This window comes from Aegilops tauschii, chromosome 5 (genome assembly GCF_002575655.3).
Source record: "Aegilops tauschii subsp. strangulata cultivar AL8/78 chromosome 5, Aet v6.0, whole genome shotgun sequence".
In the NCBI taxonomy this organism is placed as follows: domain Eukaryota; kingdom Viridiplantae; phylum Streptophyta; class Magnoliopsida; order Poales; family Poaceae; genus Aegilops; species Aegilops tauschii.
In genome coordinates this window covers 221404325-221431446 of record NC_053039.3, presented here as the reverse complement: position 1 = coordinate 221431446, position 27122 = coordinate 221404325, and the positions used below count along the sequence as shown (strand labels likewise).

The 27122-nt window shown below is 43.7% G+C and overlaps 1 protein-coding gene across 1 annotated transcript; it reads right to left on the bottom strand.

The window, feature by feature from the left end:
- Positions 1 to 509: 509 nt before the first annotated feature.
- LOC109759045 (uncharacterized) lies at positions 510 to 9063 on the bottom strand. Its single transcript, XM_020317889.4, has 18 exons — positions 8595 to 9063; positions 7645 to 7777; positions 7376 to 7534; positions 6720 to 6782; positions 6442 to 6531; positions 6063 to 6356; positions 5869 to 5966; positions 5116 to 5151; positions 4758 to 4878; positions 4444 to 4680; positions 3519 to 3614; positions 3370 to 3435; positions 3153 to 3191; positions 2939 to 3073; positions 2341 to 2693; positions 1646 to 1739; positions 1000 to 1176; positions 510 to 916 (listed from the first exon to the last, which is right to left on the bottom strand). The coding sequence occupies exons 2-18, from the start codon at positions 7741 to 7743 to the stop codon at positions 818 to 820; spliced, it is 2256 nt and encodes a 751-aa protein (XP_020173478.1). The 5' UTR covers positions 7744 to 7777; positions 8595 to 9063; the 3' UTR covers positions 510 to 817.
- Positions 9064 to 27122: the final 18059 nt, after the last annotated feature.

Here is a 27122-nt window from a genome sequence, read left to right as displayed (position 1 = left end):
TAAGAGAATTAAATTTGGTGGGGTACATGGTTGCATGCCAAGAGAATTGAGTTAGTGGGGATTACATGCAAAGTAAACGATAGAAAGAATGTGTGTCCAAATAGTACTCCCTTCATATCTAGACAAATCTAAGAGTAATTTGGACAGAGGTAATACAAACATACAATGAAACAAGCCATATAAGTTCGATTCCTCCAAGATTCCTATGTAATTTATTGGAAGGAAAGAGGGCCTAGAATGCTTCGACTATATTCAATTATCATGACAATCTGTTGCAATGCCAAACACACTCAGATTCTCTTTTTCAACAATTGACCAACCTGACCAATGCCCTGAATATTTGGGCCCGGCACACAGCAATGCAGACTTTCACGTGAACAATGCAAAACAGAAATAATTTTTTCTCTTACACCTCATCCCAAGACGATGGAAACAGGGTTAAGTCTAGGAGCAAAAAAAAATGTTTTCTTACAATCAAATCATTTTGTACGTGGAGGGGGGAGAAATAATTTCTTTTACCCATTAGAAGCTTTATTGAGAAATCCAAATCTCTAGATATACAAGCCTGGTAGCCAGCAGATCATTACACCTGTGCTATGATACAACCTCACTAGAAGCCTGGAGATACAAGATTCACAGAAAAACTTTACAGAGGAATTAAGTTGCTGTAGTTCTGGGAACGGCACCAAAGAGCAGCACAAGAGTGGAACACTTGCATCCTATAGGTCATATGGTTATCTTCAACGATGCCGTCTCCAATGCAGATATGCTCAGCACCTATGGTGAACCAAATGAACGGATGTATTTTAGGTTGCAATCATCTTGATTGGACCACTCTGTAATTAAGAATCAAATCCTCCGGCTTCTTCCAAATATATGTCCTCACAGTCGCCAAACTCATCTCAGGTGACAGAACCTGCTGCAAAAAGCACAATGATAAGTTTGCTCTCAAACCACAAAATGTAATGCGGGCTTCCATTATGCCTTATGAACACTTGCCTGGTTGTTGCACAATATCTCAACAGAAGGTTTCAGTTTTTGCCATGGCTTTAATCCAGGCCGTGAAGAACTATCTAGGGCTGATGTGCCAGAGGTCAAACCCATGGCAAATGTGCTGTCCGGACTTCCATCCAATGGTTTCTCAAGAACAAGCTTCTCAACAACATAGTTAGCAACCTGTACACACAAACAAATTTAATAGATGACATAAAATAAGATGATACATAACAACAGCAATAACTTGTTCATAATACGTGACTGTATCGTATTATCAATATTTGTATGATTCGGCTAAGGTACTGAAAAATAGCGTTAGACACCTATTGTCGAGGTAGTTAGCTGCTCAAAAAACAAAGGCAGATAAGAAAAAACTAGTTAGTTAGCTATCTCCACGTTTCTTCCCATGTACTCCCGCCGTCCCAAAATAAGTGTCTCAGCCTTAGTACAACTTTGTACTAAGTACAGAGTGAGACACTTATTTTGGGACGGAGAGAGTATGTAACCAATTGACATATAGTACTTCCATGGATCGCCAAAGCTGCTTCCATCCTTCATCTTATGCCACTTTTTTTGTCAAGAGAAATTCACCCTTTGCAACTTAAATCTTTAACTTTGTTCTAGATAACTGATTTCAGTAACCTCTTACTTTGAGAACTCGCAATATCCGTGGAGCGCTGAGTTTCCCTTGCGTTATGTTTGGTGCAGGTGAGCCTTCGGCCGGATGCAAATAAAAGCCACACCTACATTTCAAAAGGAGAAGCAGTGTCAGGAACATATTTACTGAGAGCTCGAATTTTCAGTCTGCAAGTGGTTCTCCCAATTAGGGTATATTGCAGAACAAATAATCACATCATTAACTGAAGGAAATAAAAAAAGACAGACCCAGTGCTAGAAGCTCCCACACCAGGTGGGGTCTGGGGAAGGTAATACAGCTTCACGAAAGTTCAAGGATAAATAAACAGTAAAATCATACTAGCATATTTGAGCTCAAGGATGGACAATCACTCCACACCAAAATCATATATCATCTTTTTAGTTCCGATATTCATTGTCACCGCTACATGAAAAATATATGTATGGAAACATACCATGACTGACTGGGTTCAAGACTTGGAAGGTCATAAGAAAATGGCCAGAACAAAAAACTTGCAACAATTTAAAAGTTAAGCATTATCACAATAACACGGGCTTGCAAACTACTGCGATAAAGTGTTTCGCCTTCTAAAATGCTTTGCTACTCCAATTACTAAGGTAGCTATATCCAAGGACGGGAAACATGTTTCAAAGATATAAAATAAAAATGTCATCTCGGGATAAAAACATGTTGAGATGATAAATTACTTTGTGTTCTCTTTTGGAAATCGGCCGTTCTCAGCACAGTCCACACACCACCATGGCAAATCATCCTCGGTTCCATCCAAATCGGTAATTCTCTTTCTCCAAGGCCCTCCACTAGAACTTTCCGTGATAATTGATGGAGGCAAAACCGTGGAGAACTCAAACGAGGGAAGCACATTATTTGCATGGTTTTCGCTTCCATCGTCGACGTCGGATCTTGGATGCGGTAAGTTTTTCAATGATACATCTTTCCCTATTGAAGAATCACCATTGGACAAGCTGTGTTGGCCTAGTTTCGGCCTTCGTTTACTCCAATGAACTAACAAACCACGAAGAGTCTCATGAGCCAAATTAATCTGCACAATTTTTGGACAACTGTTCAGAAGAAGACTTGCTAGTGGCCCATACTATGGCAAAGTGAATTTCTTTAATAGGTGTAATGAAAGGTTTACAGTAAAAATGAAATAACAAATATTAATAACAAGATATTTCCGTTGCAACTCAAGAACATAGATGAACTACTGATCCAACTAATTTCTGAACAGTAAGCTTAAAACAAAAAATAACCATAGTCCGCATTATGATATGTTTTCGTGCAAACCTTAAGATCTTCCTGTGCTCCAGTAACATTCAAATCAACCGCATATATTTCTGCAGAAAAGCATTGTGGAGTATCCAGGTGAACAGACAGGCACCCCAATCGAGCATCCATGGTGAACCATGCAGGTATACTAACCTAAAATAGAGAAGCATGTGACATAGCAATATGCAGAGCATCTTTAAAAAAACATAAACAAAAAAAATGGCAGGCATACCATCTCAAATAACTCCTTTTTCTTATCATCAAACGAAACCTGCAAGCAAAATGAAGTGGCTTAACATTCTAGCAAACCTTCCAATTTATTCAAAGAGATCCATATGAAATGTGAGCTTCCCAAATTTGGATACGACCTAGCAATGCTACTAGCTCTTAACATTTGTATATTATCCATGAGGAAAAGTGCACTCAAGACATCGAGAGGGAATAGGAACCTTGCCAAAATCTTCGATAACAGCTCCTCGAGTAATCTCCCATAATTTGACAGAACCAACAGTATCCTGTAAAATAGGATGAAGGTGGATGATGCCACTTGTTGCGTTTGATGACAACAAAGACAAATTTGAAAATATCTTATAATCACCTTTGTCAGGACATGCCTTCTATTATTCATGATCTCATGTTGAACTATAGCTGGAACTCCAGGAATAGTGAAAGATGGCTCTTTGTATACAGGCACCTAGAGTGGTTTAGAAAATAGAAGTTATTAACATGTACACCTGTGAAAGATGACCGAGTAAAAGTAACTGTTGCTGGTCAGTCAAGCAAAAACAGGTATAGGGTTGAGTAGATCAATCAAACATGGATATCATAAGCACATAATATAAGACAAAAGGCTAAAAAAACTGATGTGTATCTGGCATTAATTTTGAATAGTGCCCAAAGTAGAATATAAACATAGAAATTACGTAGCAAAAAAAACCAGTGTTTATTTGCCATCATCTCTGAGAAAAAACAGATAGCTGGTTAACATGGGAAAAACAAGACCTCAAAGTTAATATTACATGGCTTGCATTGCATGATCCCATAGATCTACAATAATTTGCCCCAAAGTTAACAGACATGTAAATAGTTTCTATTTAAACAAGTCCTCCATCTATACAAATATAAAAGGACTCAAAGGGGCAGATCCAACTAATCTCGACCATCAAACCATGCCAATCAAACAACCTAGATTACTCCAACGTTGAGCACTCAAACATCAATTAATATCATACATAATATCTAGGTGAGTGCTAACCACGTAATTAACGCGCAGTTAATATCCTACCTAGTATCAACATGCAACCAATATCCAAAATAAAAGCAACGTGCATTGCATGTACACGATTACTAGTCAGCTATAGGAGATGAAACTATCATCACAGATTGCATGTCTCGGAAATAATGAGTTATGAACTTATTATTATGGCACATTCAGAAATGTGTCGTCACTGCTCGGAAGCCAGAACATATCGTGTCTGATAAAATAACGTAACAGATGAAAAGATGGCAACTGTCATGCTTACAGGTGCTGATCCTTCTAAAGAAGCTCTTGCTCTTGAGAATGACAAATTCCCAGCTAAGAATGAGCCACCCTTTTGAAAAACCTTCTGTGGGGTTTGCCCTTCAGCTGGCCATCCATAAACAGAAGAATCAGTTGTTGCAACCCATATTGTATCATCTTGCAAGGACAACTGTAGGATTGGGTGTTCATTTGTGCATAGTAAGACACTCTCTCGTGTGGAGAGGTCTGTCAGGTACACCTGTACCAACGGAAAACAGAGAAGTTCAGGACTTAGAACTGTAGACATTATTCAACAAAATGAGATATTTTACTCACGGACTGATCTCTTCCACCACTATAAACATGACCAAATGAAGGGGTGCTTGCGAGCGCCCAAACCGAATCAGTGTGAACGGCATAAGAATGCACACAGCGTTGCTGTCCTAGATCCCATAGTCTGCAAAGTATGAACATATTTAGACAAGATGCAAAAAATTGTTTGCAGAATCTATGCATGCAAGCTAACATGCCCGCGACGCAGTGATTGTCCGCGATGCCGGAAATTAGTTAATGCACTGTTACTTTAATAATCGTGCTGTGTTAATAATATTCATGTGGACGTTCACGGACGCATCCACCTGCATCCCTACTTGGCATCATGACCAAATACAGAAAATATGAACTTTGTATTTACCTTATCATCGAGTCAGACGAGCCTGATAGACAATACCTGGAAAAATATGTTATACAGTGTTAACTAGTTACAAACTTCTAATGAAAATAGATGGGATTCAACAAAGTTCCACAAAGCCTGTCAACATTATCTAGTGTTGGTCAACACCATTTTTTAAACCTTGCAGCCAAAATCGGGAATTTAATCATCAAAAACCACATGTTCCTTTCAAATATGACACATCAGCTCCCACAAACAAACATCTGCATCCTAGTCAGTTTTTTTGCCATGTGAGTTATTTCCATCTCATCAACTAATAACACATAGAAGTGGCTGACATTGACCATTGCCTGACTAGGATGGTAACCAGCATAATGACCATGCCAATTAATGTCCCCTTGGGCAGTCAATCGATTTCAGTGGTGAAGTTATGGCTTTTGAACTACTGATCACGTGACTAATGCAACCTAAAAGATAGTGGATAATTATTTGCAAAAGATAATGATTCAGCAGTAACCTTTCTCCAAAATATAAAGGGCTTGTTGTTGACTGCAACTATAGGAAACTAAAAATGCTAGGCCAGGAACATGTATAGATGATAATTTATGGTCTACAAAGTTGTATATATGGAACACATAAATGGGTACAATATTGTCTGAGCTGTTCTATGATTCACTTTTGAAACATCTAATGTCATCATAACGAATCATTTGCAGACAATGCATTATCTTAGATGAATCTATGAGAGAACTTTGATGATGCCTAAACACAAACCTTCCAGTGGAATCAATAAGCAAAGCCCTGATATTGTCAGTGTGCCCTCTCAATTTCATGTTCTTAGAACCTGTCCTGGGATCCCAAACACGAACAACCTATATCAAACCAGTAGGAAGTCTATAAGAAAAGGTCCAAATAAAATGGCAGTTAAAGGATCACATGCTTGCTCTTGAAAATGAATAGTGCAATACCTTTTCAGTACCACCAGAGACAAGCAATGTCCCTGTATCATTCATATCCAATGCATAAACTGAATCCTTATGACCTTTGGCAGCAATTGGACTGTACCCATGTGATTTTCCGTTGGTAGAAACAATGTTGCCACTAGAATTTACATTGCACAAGGTTGACAAAGCAGGTCCGGAGTTTCCGTTAGGAACCTCATCCTCTTTTGCATCTACAGATTTGGCTATAGGTGCAATAGCAGCATCAAGATCCCATATGAAGACCTCACCACCAAGGCCACCAGAGGCTACAATATTGCTCTACAGTAAAGGCACAAAAAGCATATAAAATATAGTAGATATAGAACTAATACTTCCACATAGTCATAGGTCTGGCAATGTATACATTCTTTTCAGCCGCAGCAAGACATATCACATAATCAGAATGCTGGCGGAGAGTCTTGGTACAAGCACCATCTGCTAAGCAATTCCACACCTGTAAAAAATAAGTATTGGGGCTTAGTTTGGGGTTTCTGAAACATGCCTGCCGAACTTATTTTATAACGCTGTGAAAAAATAGCCACACAAACATATATTGGTTAGGCAACCAAAAAAAAAGGAAACAAAAAAGCATGCAGGCACAACAAAAAATATCTAGAAACAGGGGACACTGAAACAACAAACCTTTAATGTGGTGTCTGAGGAACAGGAAACAAGATTTTGGCCAACAATAATGGCATCGTTAACCTGCACAATAAAGATAGCAGCTTGTAAAACAAGGCAATACTTCAGCAGTGATACAAGAGAGTCAACACATGTAAGCAGGAAGCAAGTATCAGTTCAAGTCCTGACAGATTCATTTCTCCATCCACTAACAGAATCTACTGCCTAACTTTCATAATTGGACAATAAAACTATGTAGGACTAGGAGAATCTTCCATCCAGCCCATCTTGTTTCACTTGGATACAAGTAACAAATAATTTAGCAAATATGGCAAAGGTTACAGGGACTGGCCCTGCTCCCAAGTATTGTCCAGAACTCCGGATGGCCTCCCACCCATTTACAAAGGATACACAGAATTTCAGACTCGAACAGCACAATAAAAAATATATGCAAAAAAGGCAAAGATGGAAGAACAACCGAAATGAATTGATTGTACCGAACTATAAATATGTTAACAAAATGTAATGACAACACCCACTATTTGATGTTGAAAACTAGTTTGATACTCTTGAGCTAATAAATTACAAAAGAAAATGATCCAATGGCAATTCAAATAGAAACAATACCGCAGTTTCAAAATGTAAAATCAGCTGGAGGAGTACATAGAAAAACATACCCAATCAACATGTGACTCAAAGGTTGCTGAAAAGTTTGCATCCCCATTTTGGTATTCCCATCTCTTCAAGGTACCATCGCGACTCCCAGTAAAAAGATAATCACTTGTACCAGAAGCAGAAGCATTCAGGTACGACAAGCAGTTGATTCCAGCACAATGCTGAAAAACAAGCAGAAGGAAATGCATGAGGACTTTTGGGTGTAGCAAGAACTGTTTCAAGCTAACTGCAATACCTAAGAACAACTAGTTAATACTGAAGCAGGGCTGACCTTTTTATTATCAGCATCATTGAGCACATATGTGAAGCGCTTCTCCTTTCTCGGTCGACTTGAACCGGCCGTGTTTCCGGCACTCCCGACACGATGCATTGAAAGGTGGATATGTATCAAAAACTGCAGTAGCCTAACATACAAAACCAGCGATAAATTGTTTCAATTTAACCGTGGATGAATCGATGCTGGATATTTTATAAAGAATTTGAGATTGCATAATCTCCAGTATGCTAATAAAGCTTCCTGACAGGGCGGGTTGACATAACATTGGGAAATTTTGGAGCAAAAGAAAGTGCAGCATCTAGCAACAGTTAGAATTGAGATGCAAAATCTCGAAGTTACACAAATCAATTCGCTGAATGTACTGCTATAAAAATCACAGACATATAGAGTTCCTTCTGATTACTGGTTCAAAGGAAAAACGCCAAAACAGGAAGCACCATTTCACATATTACCGAAAACTCACTTGACCAAACAATGGTGAGTCACTCTGACCCCTACTTTTCCCCATCAAAAGTAAATAGTTCCTATTAAGTTTTGAACTGAAGTATTAATGATCCCACATGTAGCAAAACAAGCTGGCAAAGTACCATGGTTCACCATGGCGCTAGTCAGAAGACACACCAGCACTAGGTACCTAGGCAGGAGGGTGTTGCCCACGCCTAGGCATCCGCCTCTTCGAACACTGATAAACGATCCCCCAACCCACACCCACCCCGGCACAGGGGCATGGGGAGAATAAACTGGTGCTAGTGGTGTTGTTCAGGATCTCAAAGTAGTATTAGTTCAGGGGCCGAAATACATGGGCGATGGGGCCTTGACAGTCCTAGCGATGAGAATAGGGTCAACTGAGACCGATCTTGAAGAAAGGGATCTGGCTGGATTCAATTGCTCGCTGCGCGAAGAGCAAAACACGCGATAATCTGAGCAAGCTAGGGCTTCCTTACCAGCAAAAGGGATCGCGTCCCTTCCGGATGACCGCGCCAGTCCAGGAGCAGCAGACGGGATCAGCGGAGAAAGTACGCGAGAACCGAGCCTCGTAGCATGCGTCCTTCGGCGGGAGGCGACGGCAGCGGCAGACGAGGAGGAGGAGGAGGAACTCGGTGTGGGCTTCAGCGGTGGGAGACTCAGGGGCGATGCCGCGGGATTGGGAGCAGAAGGTGCCGCCGATCGATCTGGTTGGGGTGGATGGGGGTTGGGGCGCTGGGGAGTGGGACGGGGTTTTGCGCGGCGGCGGTAGCGGTTGTCGCGGCGAGGTGAGGGCGCGACGGGGGGGCGGAGCGAGGAGGAGGAGGAGGGCGAGGACGAGGAGGCAGGTGGGTCAATAGAGGTGTCGTGTGCTTCCGCTTGCAAAAGGCCGGGCCGATCCGGGCTGGGCAGGGCAGGTCCCAGGGCCTGTTTCGTTGGAGGCCATACAGGCAGCAATCTCAGCCTCATGCTTGAGAAATCCAACGCCTGAGATTCCTGCATGTGTCAGGCAGCTTTCTCGTGAAGCAAACCAAACAGCCCCTAGTCTGTAGGTTGAATAGTTCTGGATAGATTTAGCAGGCCGGAAACGGACGGAAATGTTCACTGCGCGTGATAAGACGGCTCGGCGCCCCAAACGCATCTCAAACGTCCAGGTGGACGGTTCGGCCGGGTGACCAAGACGGGCTTCTCAAACGGGCCTCAAACATCCAAGCTGATCGCCACCCTTCATATCCAGCCCAAATCTGGAGCATATATGGTGTGCGCGTGCCCGTTCGCGACGTCAGACTTGGGATGGGGTCCCACATTAAATCGCTCGAAAAACCAGCGGTCAGACGGACGTCTCCTCCGATACGGGGTGTGAACGCCGCGTGGCGCTGCTCCGGCTCGCCGCCCGAGGCCAAATCTGGCTATTTAAACTAACCGGCGTCCCCAACCCTAGCCACATCTACCTCCTCCCTGCGCCACCAACCCGAGCCCATCCACCACTCTCTCGCTCCGCCGTTCTTCCCACGCCCTCCGGCATCGCAATGGTTCGGCAAAAGAAGACTGACCGACTATGCTATGCTCACGCCGGAGCGCAGGTTCCAGATTGAGCATGAAATCCGGGGAAGGCGCGCCGCCCGCATCGCTGACGCCCTGCCTCCGGACTCGCGGGAGACGGAGGAGCAGGAGGAATAGGAGCAGCAGCCGGCTCCGATGAAGGTGGCAGATCCGGAGTAGGACGAGGCGGAGCAGTCGGAGGAGGAGCTCGCGTCGGCTCTGGGTTTCAACATGGAGCTTTGTGCATAAATCAAAGTTCTCCCAATGAGCTGAAACTTTTTGACGGTTTTTCTTTGGAACAAAAGAGGCACTAGAAGCTTCATGGGAGGGCCAGAAGAGCCATGAGGTGGACACAACCCATCAGGGCGCGCCAGGCCCCCCAAGCGCGCCCTGGTGTATCGTGCTCACCTCGAGGCCCATCTTCGCGTGAAATCGATGCCAAAAAATCCTATAAATACAGAAACCCCCATAAATAACCCTAGATCAGAAGTTCCGCCGCCGCAAGCCTCTGTAGCCACGGAAAACCAATCTGGACCCTGTTCCGGCACCCTGCCGAAGGGGGAAATCATCACCGGAGGCCATCTTCATCATCCCGACGGCCACCATGATGAGGAGGGAATAGTCCACCCTCGGGGTTGAGGGTTTTTACCAGTAGCTATGTGTTTAATCTCTCTCTCTCTCTCTCGTGTTCTTGAGATGTCATGATCTTGATGTATCGCGGGCTTTGTTAATATAATTGGATCATATGGTGTTTTCCCCTCTCTATCTTGTTGTGAATTGAGGTTTTCCTTTGAGATTTTGCTCTTATCGGATTGAACACTTTTATGGGTTTGATAACACTTTATGTATGTCTTGCTATGAATACCCGTGGTGATAATGGGGTATCATATTGATTCACATGATATATGTTTTGGCACTCAAGTCGCGGATTCCCGAGGTGACATTGGGGTAATATATGCATAGGGGTTGATACACGTTCTTGTCTTTGTTTCCCCGGTAGAAATCTTGGGGCACTCTTTGAGGTTCTTTGTGTTGCATTGAGTATTAAGAATCTGAAATTATTTGGTGTTATCTTAGTACGAACTCTTGATAGATCGATCGGAAAGGATAACTTGGTGTTATTTTAGTACGAACTCTTGATAGATCGATCGGAAAGGATAACTTGGTGTTATTTTAGTACGAACTCTTGGATAGATCGATCGAAAAGAATAGCTTCGAGGTGGTTTCATACCCTACCAACAATTTCGCCTTGTGTTCTCCGCTAGATAGGAACTTTTGAGTGATTCTTCATTGCACGTTGAGGGATGGTTACATGATCCAATTATATTAGCATTGTTGAGAGATTGCACTAGAGAAAGTACGGACCCTAGGGCTCATTTCCAAGCATTGCAATACCGTTTGTGCTCAATTTTGTTACTTGCTACCTTGCTGTTTTTTATTATTACTATTACAAAAAACAATATCTACTATCATTACTACACTTGTATCATCAAATCTCTTCGCCGAACTAGTGCACCTATACAATTTACCATTGTATTTGGTGTGTTGGGAACACAAGAGACTTTATTATTTGGTTGCAGGGTTATTTGAGAGAGACCATCTTCATCCTATGCCTCCCACGGATTGATAAACCTTAGGTCATCCACTTGAGGGAAAATTGTTATTGTCCTACAAAACTCTGCGCTTGGAGGCCCAACACGAGTCTAGAAGAACAAGTTGTGTAGTAGACATCAAGCTCTTTTTTGGCGCCGTTGCCGGGTAGGTGAGTGCTTGAAGGTATATCTTTACTTGCAATTGAATATTTTAGTTTCTTGTTTTATCACTATTTTGGTTTATAAAAAGAAAACTACAAAAAAAATGGAATTGAGGTTGCATCATATTATTCATCTTTATAATGTCTTTCGTGAAAATGATGGATCGGAAAATTGTGCTCAATTGATAAAAGAAGAATTCAATAAAATGTTTGGCATAGAATCTTTGAATGATGAGCATGATTGCAATGTTGTTAGTATGAATTCTTTGAATATTCATGATGCTAGTGATATGCAAAGCCATAAGCTTGGGGATGCTATGTTTGATGAAGATGGTATTTTTAGTCCCCCAAGTTTTGATGAGAATATTTATTATGATGATAGCATGCCTCCTATTTCATGATGATTAGATTGATGAAAGTGGGTTTGGAAGAGTGTCAACTCTAGGTACTAATGATCCAACTATTTTGGAGGGTGTTGAATCATATTATAATGTTAAAAGTGTATTTGGAGAGGTCATGACTTTATTTAGTAATGATTCCATTATTCCGGAAGAGGTTTCAATTGGCTATGATAAAAAGATGATATCTATGATGAATAAGGTGATGACATGTATGCTATAAAGAGTAATGATAAAAATGAAACTTGTCATAATGTTTTTGATTTTCAATTGGATTATGCCTCACATGATAGTTATTTTGTTGAGTTTGCTCCCACTACTATTCATGAGAATAAATTTGCTTATGTGGAGAGTAACAATTTTTTTATGCATGTGGATCATGAAAAGAATGCTTTATGTGATAGCTATATTGTTGAATTCATTGATGATGCTACTGAAAATTATTATGAGAGAGGAACATATGCATTTACATATCACAATAATATTAAGTTTCCTCTCTATGTGTTGAAAATCTCAAAGTTTTGCTTTCCTGTGCTAGTTGATTCTTGTTCCCATAAATTAGTTGCTCACAAAATCCCTATGCATAGGAAGTATGTTAGGCTTAAATGTGCTTGCCATGCGATTCATGATGCTATCTTTGTGTTTCAAATCTTTACTTTTATGTGAGCATCATTGAAATCATCATGCCTAGCTAAAAAGGCATTAAAGAAAAGCGCTTGTTGGGAGACAACCCAACACATTTACCTAATGTTTGTGTGTGTTCACATAATTAAGCTACTGTATTAATCATGTGTAAGGGCATTTCCCTACTTTGTGTTTTGGATGATGATGACAACCCTTTGTTAGTCTAACCATGTGCTAAGTACTTCAGGTTCTCCGTGATTAGGTTTACAACGGTTAGTCTTTCTCTTCGGAAGGAAAAGATCTGAAGACGAGGTTTCTACGCTTTTATCCTTTTGGTCGTCGGAAACCCGTACTATCAAGAGGGAATCCACATTGGAAGGAGTTGGGGAATCTTTTCAAGTACACTTGCCTCACCCCTCTCTTGCCTTCCTTAGTTTTGAGAGAGAGTGCTTCCCTTCTTATCTTGCTGCTTGCTGTGGTTTCCCAGCGGTTGTACCGCTGGCTCTTGGCGCTTACCCAGTCTTGATCGAGCGGTTGTACCGCTGCTCCCGGGCGGTGGTACCGCCACCATGCTCAACAAAGACTGCGGCGGTTGTTCCGGCCAAGTACCGCCCAACTACCGGTCAAACTTCTGTTTTGATGCGGTACTCGGGCGGTGGTGGCCCGGTTGGTCCGGTCGTTCCCCGCTTACCGGTACCACCGATGCCCTGCCGCTCAGGACTTAGCCTCCCAAGCGCCCAAGGCCAAGCGGTTGCACCGGTCCTGTACCGCTCAACTACCGCACTCAGGGGTGACTCCCTGCTGTTTCAATGCGGTGGTTGAGTGATGGCTGGGCGGTTGGTCCGGTTGTTCACATGAACCGGTAGTACCGCCTGGTCACCCGGTTGTACCGCCTGGTAGGGTTCTGCAGGTAAACCGTGAGTCCCGGTTGTACCGGGACAAGGAGCGGTTGTACCGCTGCAGTACAGAAAACGCAGTAACTGTTGGATATTTAGGGTTGCTATACAAGGGTGGTTCTTCCACCTACCACATTTACCTCTTACCTCTCTCACTCCACCATTAATGCCACTCAAGCTCTCTTGCCCGATCTCTCTCTAGCCACTCAAACTTGTTGATTTGCTAGGGATTGAAGGAGGAGACCTAGATCTACACACCCACCAAAGGAAATTTGATTCCCCCTACTTTCTTGTGTGGATTTTGTTACTCTTGGGTGTTTGAGCACCCTAGACGGTCGAGGTCACCTCAGAGCCACATTCCATTGTGGTGAAGCTCCGTGGTTTCGTTGGGAGCCTCCAATTCAGTTGTGGAGAGAGCCCCAACCTTGTTTGTAAAGGTCCGGTTGCCGCCTTCAAGGGCACCAATAGTGGAATCATGGCATCTCGCATTGTGTGAGGGCGTGAGGAGAATACGGTGGCCCTAGTGGCTTCTTGGGGAGCATTGTGCCTCCACACCGCTCCAACCGAGACGTACTTCCCCTCAAAAGGAAGGAACCCCGGTAACACATCCTCGTCTTCACTGGCTCCACTCTTGGTTATCTCGTGCCTTTACTTGTGCAAGCTTATTTGTGTTATATACCTTGCTTGCTTGTGTGCTTGTTGTTGTTGCATCATATAGGTTGCTCACCTAGTTGCATTTCTAGACAACCTACTTTGATGCAAAGTTTAAATTGGTAAAGAAAAGCTAAAAATTGTTAGTTGCCTATTCACCCCCCCTCTAGTCAACTATATCAATCCTTTCATCATGTTTTATAGCTTTTGTTTTAATAAAGTGCCAAGTAAAGCCTTTGGGATAGTGTGGATGATAGTTGGTTTGATTCTATGCAAAAACAGAAACTTTTGCACCCAGTAACATAATTGATTTGCTCTGCTGGAACGTGATAAATTCTTGAATTTTTTACAGATGATTGACATACAATTTTCCCAAGTTATCCTAATTTTTCAGAATTTTTGGAGTAGCATAAGTATGGTAGTTGTCGAGATCATTACAGACTGTTCTGTTTTTAACAGATTCTGTTTTCAATACATAGTTTGCTTGTTTCCTAGTTTCTATGGCTTATATTACTCAATATAAATTGTGGAAATTATACGGTACTAGTAGGCATTGTGTGATAAAAATTATGAATCTTGTCTTTGACAGTACCAAAAGTGAATGGTTTGCTCTTTATCATACTAACCCATCTCACGAAGTTTCGTTAAGTTTTGTGTGATTGAAGTTTTCAAGTTTTGGGTGAGATATCGATATGAGGAGAATAAGGAGTGGCAAGACCCTAAGCTTGGGGATGCCCAAGGCATCCCAAGGTAATATTCAAGGAAGATCCAAGCAACTAAGCTTGGGGATGCTCCGGAAGGCATCCCCTCTTTCGTCTCTAACATTATCGGTAACCTCACTTGGAGCTATATTTTCATTCGTCACATGATATGAGTTTTGCTTAGAGAGTCATTTTCTTTTATTTGTATTTGCTTGCTTCTATTTAGAGTAATGTTTTTGCATCTTTTACTTCAATAAAAATGTCAAGTATAGCCTTTACCATGCTTATTTTGCAAGTCGACATGTTGCTGTCTAAAAAAAGAAGTTTTCTATCATTGTCCGAATTCTTCTGGAAAGTCAGAACGTGATAAAATCTTGAAATCTCTACACGATACACTACAAAAAAATACACTTCCGTGATGATACGTGTTTGTCACAGTAGGTCGCGTTTTCTGTCATGCATGTACATCCATGACAAATTTATGACAGAATCAAGATAGTCATACCTGTGCTGCGTAGAAGTGTTCCATGACATTGCCAAAATTATCATCACGGAAGTGTCCACTTCCATGACGATAAATCGCGCGTCACAAAAGTGCTTTCGTCAAGGGTGACCGACACGTGGCATCCACCGTAACGGAACGCCGTTAAGCTATCGGGTCGGGTTTTGGATCCGATAACCCGTTAACAGCCCCGACCAATTGGGATTTTCCACGTGTAAAATCATCATTGGCTGGAGGAAACACGTGCCGGCTCATCGTTGGGACAGATGTCATCCACTCATTGGACGGAAGGCGCCTATGATACGTCGACACGTGGCACGGCCCAACAGAGGCCCATTCCTGTGAAAAGGCCGGCCCGTTTGACTTGGTCAAAAGGTGGCGGGCCGGCCCATGGAAAGCCTGTTAACGGCCTGTTCGCATATAGCCCATTTACAGCCCGCTAACCCAAGGCCCGTTACGCCCTATCCGAATTAGGCCCAGTAGCATCATCTGGGCCATCCAATATGATTCCAGCCCGTTTTCACTTCTGGCGCATGTATGGCCCATGACGTCTTTCGGCCCATATGAGGCCCTATGTAACTCTTGGCCTATTAACGGCCCGTGGTGAAACTGGCCCGTAATGAACAGTGTATCACTTTACACCCATTAACGGCGCGTGGTGAAACTGGCCCGTAATGAACAGTGTATCACTTTATACCCATTAATGGCCCGTTATTCCGTTGGGCCGTTTCCAGCCCATGTTATCTTTCGGCCTTCTCAGAGCCCATTTATTCTTGGGCTCATTTCCAGCATTCGTTTACTTACGGCCCGTTACTGTCATTTTTTGCTTGTGGGCCAAATTCAGCCCGTGGTTACAGTCGGCCCGTTTGTGGTCTGTTAATACGTTGGGCAGTTTTCATAGCGTCATCAAATACGGCCTATTAACGATGGCCTGTTATGGTCGGCCCATGAACGGACGATTCCAACTCTAGCCCGTTTACGGCCATAATGCGGTATGTTTGGCCCATGTTTGGCCAATCGATCATACAGCCCGTATAAGGCCCATTGATGATACGGCCCGCAGAAGGCCCATTGTTTCTATGGCCCGTAGAAGGCCCATTGTTTCTACGACCCGTAGAAGGCCCACTGTTTCTACGGCCAGTAGGAGGCCCAGTATCACTACAGTAAATATTAGCCCATGGTTATTGTGGCCTAGTTTTAAAAAATAGGTTATCAGCCACTAGCTAACCGCGGAAAAAGAACTGCAATGACTACAAGCAAACAAATAAACAAGACAACAAGGAAATAAATAAGCAAGCAACTAACGCTAGGCTATCACGGCTGTTACACATATTACATCCACTAGGCATCAAAGTTCGCCACCAGTGCAAATATAGGGAACAAAGCAGCATATCATATACACTGGTTGTCAAAGTTGGCGACCAGCGCAAATAAACGCCGCAACAAAACAAATCCAGAACTGAAACCACTTCAGAAGATCTCAAGAAACAATATCCTGGGTACCCATAATGCCGGCAAGATGCTTAGCAAGCTTATTAACTTTCTCTTGTTTGGCGCTTAAATCCTCCAGCGCTTGCTGTTGCACCAGAAAATATGCATCTGAATTCTGCAGGGACTTCCTCAGTCCTTTAGCTTCCTGTCGCAGCACATCTGATCGATGTCTTTCAACTTGAAGTTGAGACTCAAGAAGACGAACTGATTCAGGCAGCGAGTTCAAAGAGCTTGTGCCAGCAGTAGTGGCCAGTAACTCGAACACTACATCAAGACAGGACTTTTGGGTTCCCTCACTGTCGTCAAGATAGTTTTTATCAGCTTTCTTGGAGACCAACAGGGATGTCTCACTATCTTGAACCTTATTTGCATTACTTCCTTTACCATTGGATAACGCGGTACTGTTCTCCAATATTTTGTCCGCATTCTAAAAGAGAAACAAGCAGACACATCACATGTTTACCATGTTGTATATGAAACTCATTTTGGTAAATGAGTTCAGTAGTAAAGTGGACAGGATAGCAGCATGAAACAAACATATATCTATGTACCATGGTCACTTTATGGTCTATATCATTCTAGTTTTTGTTGCCAAATCAAGATAGAGACACAGTTCAAATAATATTTGTTCAAGACAAAGCAGAATAGACAGAATATAAGTGTGGGTAACTATAGATCAATAACAACACTTGTAATGTGCATGACATGAGAACATAACTGTTTATTCAATTGAAACTGAAATCAACATAGAGCAGGTTACAACAGCAAACCAGTTAAAGAAACAAGTTTAAAACATACCTGTTGCGCCATTGGAGTTTCAATTCCATCCTTCAAAATTGAAAATAGTTGGTATGAGTAAATACAGTAATGCAAGAGCAAAGGAGTATGAACCATAGCTACAGAACCTGACCTGAGAACAAATCTTCTTCTCCTTTAAGCGTTGAGTTGGGATTCGGAGTGGTGGTCCTCGTGCTTTGGGCACTGCAGTTCCCTTACTAACTGCTCGTGTTTGGGTGCTCTGTGGTGGAGACGGTGCTGTGTCAACTGGAACTGGGTTACTATCTGCCGTGGTTGGGGTTAGAAGGGGTGTAGCTGGTTCTCTGTCCAACTGGGTAGGGGTACAATCTGCGAGAGTCTGGGTTATGTGTGGTGGATCTGGTCCTTGGGCAAGTACAACCGTGGTTCTATCTGCATCAACTGGTAGCACTATCTTTTCTGAAGACCGTGTTGTTACTCCCTTAGATACTACCATCACGCTCTCCAATTCAAATGGCTGATAAGCAAGAAAAGTAATTGAAAGTATAGACATTGTATGATAGACAGGTGCAATGGATAGTGGGGAATAAAAGAGGGCATGAAATAATTCATATTTATGTTGTCTAGCCAAACAGGATAGCATGACACAATTTCACATATATGATGGCTAACTAAACAGGATAGCATGACACAATTTCACATTATGATGGCTAACTAAAAAAGATGGAAAGACATAGTTCAAAATATGAGACTATGTAAACAGGATGACATGACATAACTATATAATGTGTTTATTAAATAGGTTGGCATGCCATAATTCACATACATTCACGGATAGAATGCCATAATTCAAAATATGATGACTGTAAACACTAAACAGGATGAGATGATATAACTATATGATGTCTTTATTAAATGGGTTGCCATGCCATAATTCAGATAGATGATGTGTATGTACTATGTAAACATGATGACATGATATAATTCAAATATATGATTTATATAGTAAGCAAGTAAGCAGATGGCAATCCATATATGATGTAAAAACTAAGCAATGCAAGACAACATGCATGACATGGGTAATATAACCCTGCCAAGTTTGAGCATAGACCTCAGGGGGGAAATAGGACTGGTCATTAGTCTCTGAATCCTCCTCTGAGGAGCTCTCTGTAACCAGCAAGATGTCTGCTTCAGCAGGTAGCATTGTCTGCTCTGACTACCTTGTTTTCACTCCAGATACTTCCATCACCGCTTCAAATGGCTGATGCACAGGAAGAGTAGTTGAATATACAAACGTTGTCGACAAATGGAACACGTAATACAAAAAAATGATAGCATGATATAATTCACATACATGATGATTGGCTAAACAACATGACATTGCATAATTCACATATATAATGCCTTTGCAACAAGATAGCATTGTATAATTCACATATATAATGTCTTGCAACAAGATGGCAATGCATAATTCACATATATGGTAATTAGACACTGAACAGGTGGCATTCACACAAAGCATGTCTAAACTAATCAAATGACATAGCAATGCGAGACACCGTACGCACGATATGAGCAACATAACCCTGCCAAGTTAGAGCATACACCTCGGGGGGGGGATAGGACTGGTCATCTGTCTCTAAATCCTCCTCTGAGGAGCTATCCATAACCAGCGAGATATGCGCTTCGTCAGATAGCATAGTCTGCTTTGAAGACCTTGTTTTCACTCCAGAATTTGCCATCACCGTGTCAAATGGCTGATGCACACGAAGAGCAGTTGAATGTACTAAAATTGTTGACAAATGTAATATGTAACGAAAAAAAGGATGGCCTGATATAATTTACATATAAGATGACTGGCTAAGCAGGATGGCATTGCAAAATTCACATATATGATGCCTGGCTAAACAAGATGGCGTTGCATAATTCACATAAACGATGAATAAACTAAACAGATGGCATTCGCACAAAGGATGTCTAAACTAAGCAGATGACATATTTGATGTATAAAGTAAGCAATGCAAGACACCATATGCATGATATAACCAACATCAGCATGCCAAGTTAGAGCGAAGACCTCAGGGGGTAAATAGGAGTTGTCTTCTCCTTCTGAATCCCCCTCAGAACAGATATCTTCCTCTCGATTACAATCCGAAATGCGTGGAGGGGGGCTGCCTTTGCGCCTGCCATGGAGCGACGTCTGCATGAAATTTTATTGCCACGCAAGGCTCGTCTCTTTTGCTCTACATGTTCAGTTCCATTGTTTACAATAACTGTCATGCATAGGAATAAAACATAGTGAGATTATGTAAGGAGTGCATGCAGAAATCCAGAGTGATGGTAGCAACATGTGGATAGACCCAAAACCAATAATAGTAGGCAGATAATGGCTTCTTTACTGTTTGTTTCCCACCCAACATGAAACTCATAGTAGACACCGGAGATTAACTAGATAGTAGATAGATACTATTGATAGCGGCCCCGATATGTACCCCACAACCATTTAAAAACTCAAGTTTGACCATTAGTTTGGAGCTGACTCGGAGTCTAATCGGTGAACAGGACGATAAAGTAGCATGTAATATTAGGCGATACATAACGTAAGCAGACACGAAAGAGTGTGACCTCTCTTGCGGACCCGTGTAGTCCTCGAGGTCATCTGCTCGGTTGATGATGGTAATGTAGTTTTCATGGCTGCCAGCGGCGGGGAAGAAGATCTGAGGCGGCGAAAGACAGTCTGGAGGCCGGATTCCTGCTGTGCTGGACCCTTCTGTCGTTGGAGCAGCTGAGATGGGGTGGACGACGACGCAGCAGGAGCGGGACAAACCACGCAAGGTTTTCTTTGACAACTATCTGTAAGAGAAGTAATGTTGTAAGGGCTCTTTTGAATTGGAGGATTCCAACAATGCAGGGATAGGAAATAGACAGGAATAGGATAGGAATGCACGTGCAAAACAGAATTTAAAAACACAGGATTTCTGCCAATCTGGGTGTTTGATTCACAACAATTGGAAGATCACAGGATGCAAAGAATGGTGAGATTAAGTCAAACCACAAGAAAAATGTATGGTTATAATGCTATTATGCTACCATCTCTTAGTCTTGTGCTTCATGAATAGGAATTTGAAAAGGAGGACAAGTGAAAATTAAAATTCCTACGTTTTTTCTTTCAAGGAGACACTAAAGGAACAAATCCGTGTGATCAGTGGACAATATATATAACATGTAGAGTAAAAAAGCGATGCAACAAGTGTACAACCTCTTTGGCGAAGCCATGTCGATCTCAGCGTGATTGGGTTGGCCGGTGAGGATGCTCCGGCTGACTTTGCTGTCGGAGGAGGGGAAGAAGATCTTAGGCGTCTGGAGATGGAGCCCGAGGTACTGCTCCGCTGTGATGGAGGGTTTCGTCGTTGGAGCAGCTCCGGTGAGTTGTACGACGCCGAGGCTGAAGCAGGACAAGAGAGACAACAAACAACGTTAACCTGAGTGGAATTCTAATAGCATCTCCAATACATGACGTAAAATACATAACCACAAAGTGCTAGATGTAAAATACATCAGCCGCTCATCTTTGAACTTAACTGTCGAAACTGAACTTAACTGTCGAAACTGAACTTAATTGTTGAAACTGAACTTAACTGTCGAAACTGAATTTTGCTGTCGAAACTAAATTTTGCTGTCGAAACTGAACGCACTAGCAAGGTGAGGCTACACGTCGGTCGACTGACTTTTTCATCTCTGGTCAGTCGATTTTGCAGCCGTTGGATACGAAATCAAGGGCCTGCGGTTCATCTTCAACCTCCACCCCCTGAGCCGCCAGCCACCACCGGCCAAACAGCAGCCCCCCGCCGCCCGCGGCCGGCGGTGCGCCGCCCCGCCCGCCCCGAAAACACTCCCCACCGCCGGTCCGCCGCCGCCCGGCCATCCCTCTAGGCCCCCCTGTGCCGAGCTTTTTCTCCGGCGATCCCCACGCCACCGCCCCGCCAACGCCCCGCCACCGCCGGCGACCACCGCCCCCATCCTGAACCCTAAGATAGATAGTGGGGTACCTCTACGGCGAGCCCCCCTCCCCGCTGCGGCTGGTTCTTCCTTCACCCCGGCGAGCCCCCCCCTTAAAAATCGACTGACCCAAAAGTCGATTCAGTCAACTGAAGTGTAGCTAAATCGGAGCAGCATCGCAAGCAAGAGAAAGAGCGAGAGCAGCAGCGCGAGCAAGAGCAATAGCAAGAGCAGACCAGGCAGGGGACCGAGAGCAAGAGCAGAGCAGCAGCGTGAGCAAGAGCTAAAGCAGCAACAGCTCCTACTGATGTGGACGTCGCCGCCGAGGGAGCGACGCCGTGGAGGAAGTGGCCGGCGACGCCGCCGTGGATGGAGCCGCACCTTGTCGGCTCGGGACCGAGCGCCGGCAGCACCGTGAGATCGAATCAAGAAGAAAATGCGGCGATTAGTGTACAACCTCTTTGGTGGCGCCGATTAGGCCGCAGCTTCATCCGAGGAAACGGTGATGATGATGCTCTTTCGGTGGTGCAGGTGAAGACGGCGGTGTGGGAATGGAGGTGGCGCGAAAGACGAGGGGAACGTCGGGGCAGCTCCTTGGAGGTGGAGGACGGGGTGGCTGAACCGGCGGGACGATGAGATCGACGACGGATCCTCATCCGGTACGGTGGATGAGGGACGTCGAGGTGTTGCTGTGGACGACGTCGTCGGGGAAGAGGCTCTGGCTGGGTGGCGGACGGAGCAGGGTGTGGGGTTTCGTCGCGGGTTTTCGTGGCCTCGGTGTACGAATGCGTGGGCGGATGGGATGGCAGTGGGGAACCATGGCTTAGAGACGCGCTTGTCCGAAATGTGGGGTAAGTTACGAAAGTACCCCCACTAATTTGAGGCGGTTCTTTCGGTACAGGGGTAGCACGGGCATTTCGCGTGTCGGGATTTCACAGGAGGTGGGAGTTTTCGCGCGCGTTGTAATTTCGGAATAGCAAGGCGCGGGTTGAGATGGAGGGAGTTGTCGGAGCACAACGAGACAAAGATATATCTTAAATATTTCGGGCTAACAAGGCGCGGGTTGAAATTTCCGGACAAGCCTAACGTGTACTGTACCAAATCAATGCGCACTACAAATGTCATTCAAAACTTTGAATTCATGTTATGTTCAATTAAAATATTTCGCTACGTGTATAATGCATGCAACCTACTACTCAAATGAACGTTTTAGTGCATTCCAAACGTATATACTACCGCTTCAATATGAACTAAATTTGAATTTGTTTCTCTATTTGAATAAGATCTACAGTAATGATTGTTGTGAAGTCAAAGCATTTGAATTTGTTTCTTTGTTTTAATAAGATCTACAATCATCATTATTGTCAAGTTAAACCATCGTTTGTGTAATCTTCACAGCACACCACATGATTAGTCTCGAGTTACATATGAACTATGTGTACTATATGAACTCGAACTAGATTTTTTGAATCCACTTTATTTTGATTTCAAATCACATTACATTTCTAGCTCTAGCTAGATCTTCATAATCTAAACCATGTCTCATATGTATAATGTGTTTATCACATTATGCATGGTGCCCCGCCCCCTACGCCTACAGGTATTTAGATGTGAGTTGCAAACACCACACATTACCACAAATTCAAATAAAATGTGAGAATGTTCGATATATAGTATTGTTTAGATTGTTCGATATTTAGTTGTAAGCTGCAAACGCCACACATTATCACAAATTCAAATAAAATGTGAGATTGTTTGATGTATAGTATGGTTTACATTGTTCGGCATTTAGGTGTGAGTTGCAAACGCCATGCATTATCACATTATCGTATAACATGTGCACAGCACATGTATCACCGCTATATTCATGCATGCAATGTTTAAAACACTATGATCTCCTATTCAAATATATGAATCCGCTTTCATATCAAATTATGATCTTTGTTAGTCTCTTACACCCGCACAATCCTCTAACCTTTATAGCTACCACTAACTTTCTCTCGTGCATGCACACGCCCTCCTCGCTCTCCCCCTCCCTCGGCATTCTATCCACCGGGCACATTCATTTTTTTTCTTTAGGTCGTTCTCCCAGAGTCTCCACAACTCCTTTCCGACACACACCGATCGATAAACCTCTCCAGCGATGCATGCCTACAACATACACACACACCTTCAATCTCCTCCTTTATGTGTCCTTGCCTCGTGTCTCTCATACGGTCAGACACACTTGTAAACTCTCGCCCCTCTTTTCATCGATCTCACAACCGCACACTCCTCCCCCTATCTAGCTAGTAGTTGGGCCTCTCGCACCACCTCCTAGCTCCATTCTCTTTGTCTATCCGTCTCGCTGGGCCTTATTTGCCTCTAACAAATGGACGTACACCGACCGATCTCTCGCTATACATATAGCTAGCTAGGTCCTTATAACTCGTTTTTACCCACACGTCAATCGATCTACCTCATTAGTTGTGTCTCTCCCTTCCTCCAACAAACAACAATTGATCTACCGATCTAGTTAGGTTTGCTTACCAAACACATGGTTCCCCTTCATCATCCATGGATGCGTCCCGACAGATCTATCACGCACAGGCACACACAGAAACACATCCCCACTCTTATTGATAACATTGCAGTTCCACCCTCAGTTTGTCTAGTAGGCCTCTCCCACCATCTTCGAGAAGCAACTCCATCACCCATCCAGCACTCTACCCCTCTCCCTCCCTCTCTCTCTCCCCTCTCGCTCTCTCTGTCCCATCATATTTCCCGTCCTTCAGTTATGTATGGATGTCGACCGATCTCCCTCAAGACATAGCTGGGTCTCTCCTTCTCAACACATATACGAGTCGTTCTACCTCTATAGTTAGGCCTTTGCCTACCCCTCCCCCCACCCCCTCCCCCCCACACACACCGATACATCGAGCGCTCTAGTCATGTCTCCCTGCCACACGCAAACTCAACATGTGCCCTCTAACGTTCCGGTTGGCCAGTCGCCCTATATCTTTGACTTGCACACACACACACACAATTTCGATGGCTCCCTTCATCGATCTCGCACCCACCCACTTGATCCTCTCTTCGACTCTATCGATAGCTATGACCCCTCCCTCTCTTCTCGTGGATTGCCCGACCCTCTATGTATGATATGGATAGGCCTCCATTTCACACACATTGCATGCAAAATTTTGTTTGAGATGTCATCGACACATATTCCCACAAATAATTCACGAAATCAACCCCCACCCCAAAACAAAAAACACTCACGAACGCGGTTTGTATCTCTCACACACACCCACGTAGGTGGGGACGTGCACGAAGAGAAGAGGTGCATGCACGGCGCACGTACTCCCGTCTCTTTCCCAACCACACCCGCGCGGTACACGGTGGAGCTCATTTCTGTACGAAAAAGGCAACCCACGTGGTAATTTGGCACGTGTACTGGTTGTCCACTTGGTGGAGGGAGGATCGTCTACCACGGGTGAACAAACAAATTGCGACTTGACGTGTTATGTTAAAAAAGAGGCAAACCATGTGGGGCCTACCTTAGAGGCAAGGCTCTATACACTGGAGTACTTTTGATGTGTCCCCTCAACTTGCAGAACGAGGAGAAGCTTGCTTAGTACGCCGTCTCCCCCACCCACGGGCGCGGTGGCTCGCAGGATGAGGTGAAGCTTGCTCCGCCTTACGCCTGCTCCCTCGCCCATGCGCGCGGTGGCTCGTAGGACAAGGAGAAAAATTTACTACTCCCTCCGTTTACTCCTCCTCCCTACTACCTTGGTTATAGAGATTATATCATATTGTTTGGAATATATATGTCCTTTAGTAGATTTCAATATGAACTACTAGTACATACTCCAAACACTGATGTATATAGACGTATTTTAGAGTGTAGATTCACTCATTTTGCTCCGTATGTAGCACTCTCCCTCGCCCCTCGACCCTCGCCCACGTGGTGGACGTGCAACAGTTCATTCGGTCTCATATAGCGAGAACGATATATACTGCACTACCATTATTGCTCGACTTCCCGAAGAGGCGAAGAGCCAATCGCAAGGTTAATATTTTGGAGATGCCAAGCGCAAGGTTATAGGAGAACGAGTAGTAGGTGCCGCGTCATTTATAAATAAAGTTTTTTTTCTTTAGTGGCACGTACGCAATATGATAGGTTCATATGGAGAGAAAAGGAAACCGCTCCACTATATACATAGTCAGGACGGGCCAGCCTACACGGTTGCTTGCTGGGGTTGCTCTCTTCACACTCTCTCGCACAAAACAACTGTAGCCACATCTCTAACATCCCGGCGGATCACGTCCGCTTGGGGAAGGGGTGGATGCTTAGTGTAGATGCGGTGGCCGTCGCCGACGGCGAAAACCCACTGTCGGCACGTCCCGATCAGGGGTCCCCGCCGTTCTCTCTCACAAAGCCGGTGAGGTTGCCTTCGTTCCTTGCTCACTGCCACGACGTGGGCAGTTGCCGCCTCCCGCCGCCCTCCTCAAGGTTGTGCTACGTCCCTCAGGTACAAATCCCTTTACAGCCGGCTTGCACCACTGCTCCAGCTGCCCACATGACTCCCTGTGGATATTTTTCTACTTCTTTGCCCCGCGCATACCTCTACTGGCTTCTACGTACTGTATTTGTGATGAGTTTATGTCTCATCAACTAGTCCCAGTAATCTTATTCTAATCACGCTTCTTCAATTTCTTTGCCACAGGGATGCTCATCTCGATTTTGGTGAAACTGCACAAAATGATCCGATGGTCAAAAGGTTGCAAACTTCATTTATTAGGAAGCTCGAACGCTGCCAGCAAATTGAAGCCTGGTCAGGGTTCACGGTTCAAGGGCTAGGGACTGCATGGATCTTTTTTTCTTTAGCTGCCTCTGTTCCAAAATAAGTGTCAACTTTAGTAGTAGTACAACTTTGTACTAAAGTTTGCACAAAGTTGAGACACTTATTTTGGAACAGAGGGAGTACATATTTGCTATGATCTGCCAATCATTGAGATGCAATAGCATGCATGTTAGTCTCCTTTGTATTTGATGAAATGTTGCAACGGGCAACCTTGGACGCAAGATACATGTAACAGAAGCTGGAAGCTTCATAGCATTGTACAAATTTATCTCATTGATAAATTACAGTACGTACTATACTAGTACTTCCTCCGTTCCTAAATATAAGTCTTTGTAGAGATTTCACCATGAACCACATGCGGATGTGTATAGATGCATTTTAAGTGTAGATTCATTCATTTTGTTCTGTATGTAGTGGAATCTCTACAAAGACTTATCTACTAGTAATAGCTAGCCCCCACTACTAGGAATTCTCTATCCTCTCCTCGAGCCACATCATCAAATTTGATGTAGCCGTTAGATGAAGTAAATCAATCCATAATAGCCGTCTGATCTAGACGTTGAGAGGCTCCGCACTAAGCCACATGCAAGCATGCAGAAATACCGGGGCACATGCATGTGAGTGGGTTTTAAATCACATCAACATGTCTGCATGCAAGCATGCACCGGTAGCATGCATGTAAGTGAGCTTTTAAGTCCCATTAACATGTCAAAAAGAAAAATATAATCCCATTATGCAGTAGGAGTTGGCTGATCTTTTTTCCTTACGTGGGATGATCTAAATGATGATGGGAGTTTATTTAGTTTGGCTACCACATTTGTCATGCGGTTATAGAGTTTTTTTTAGT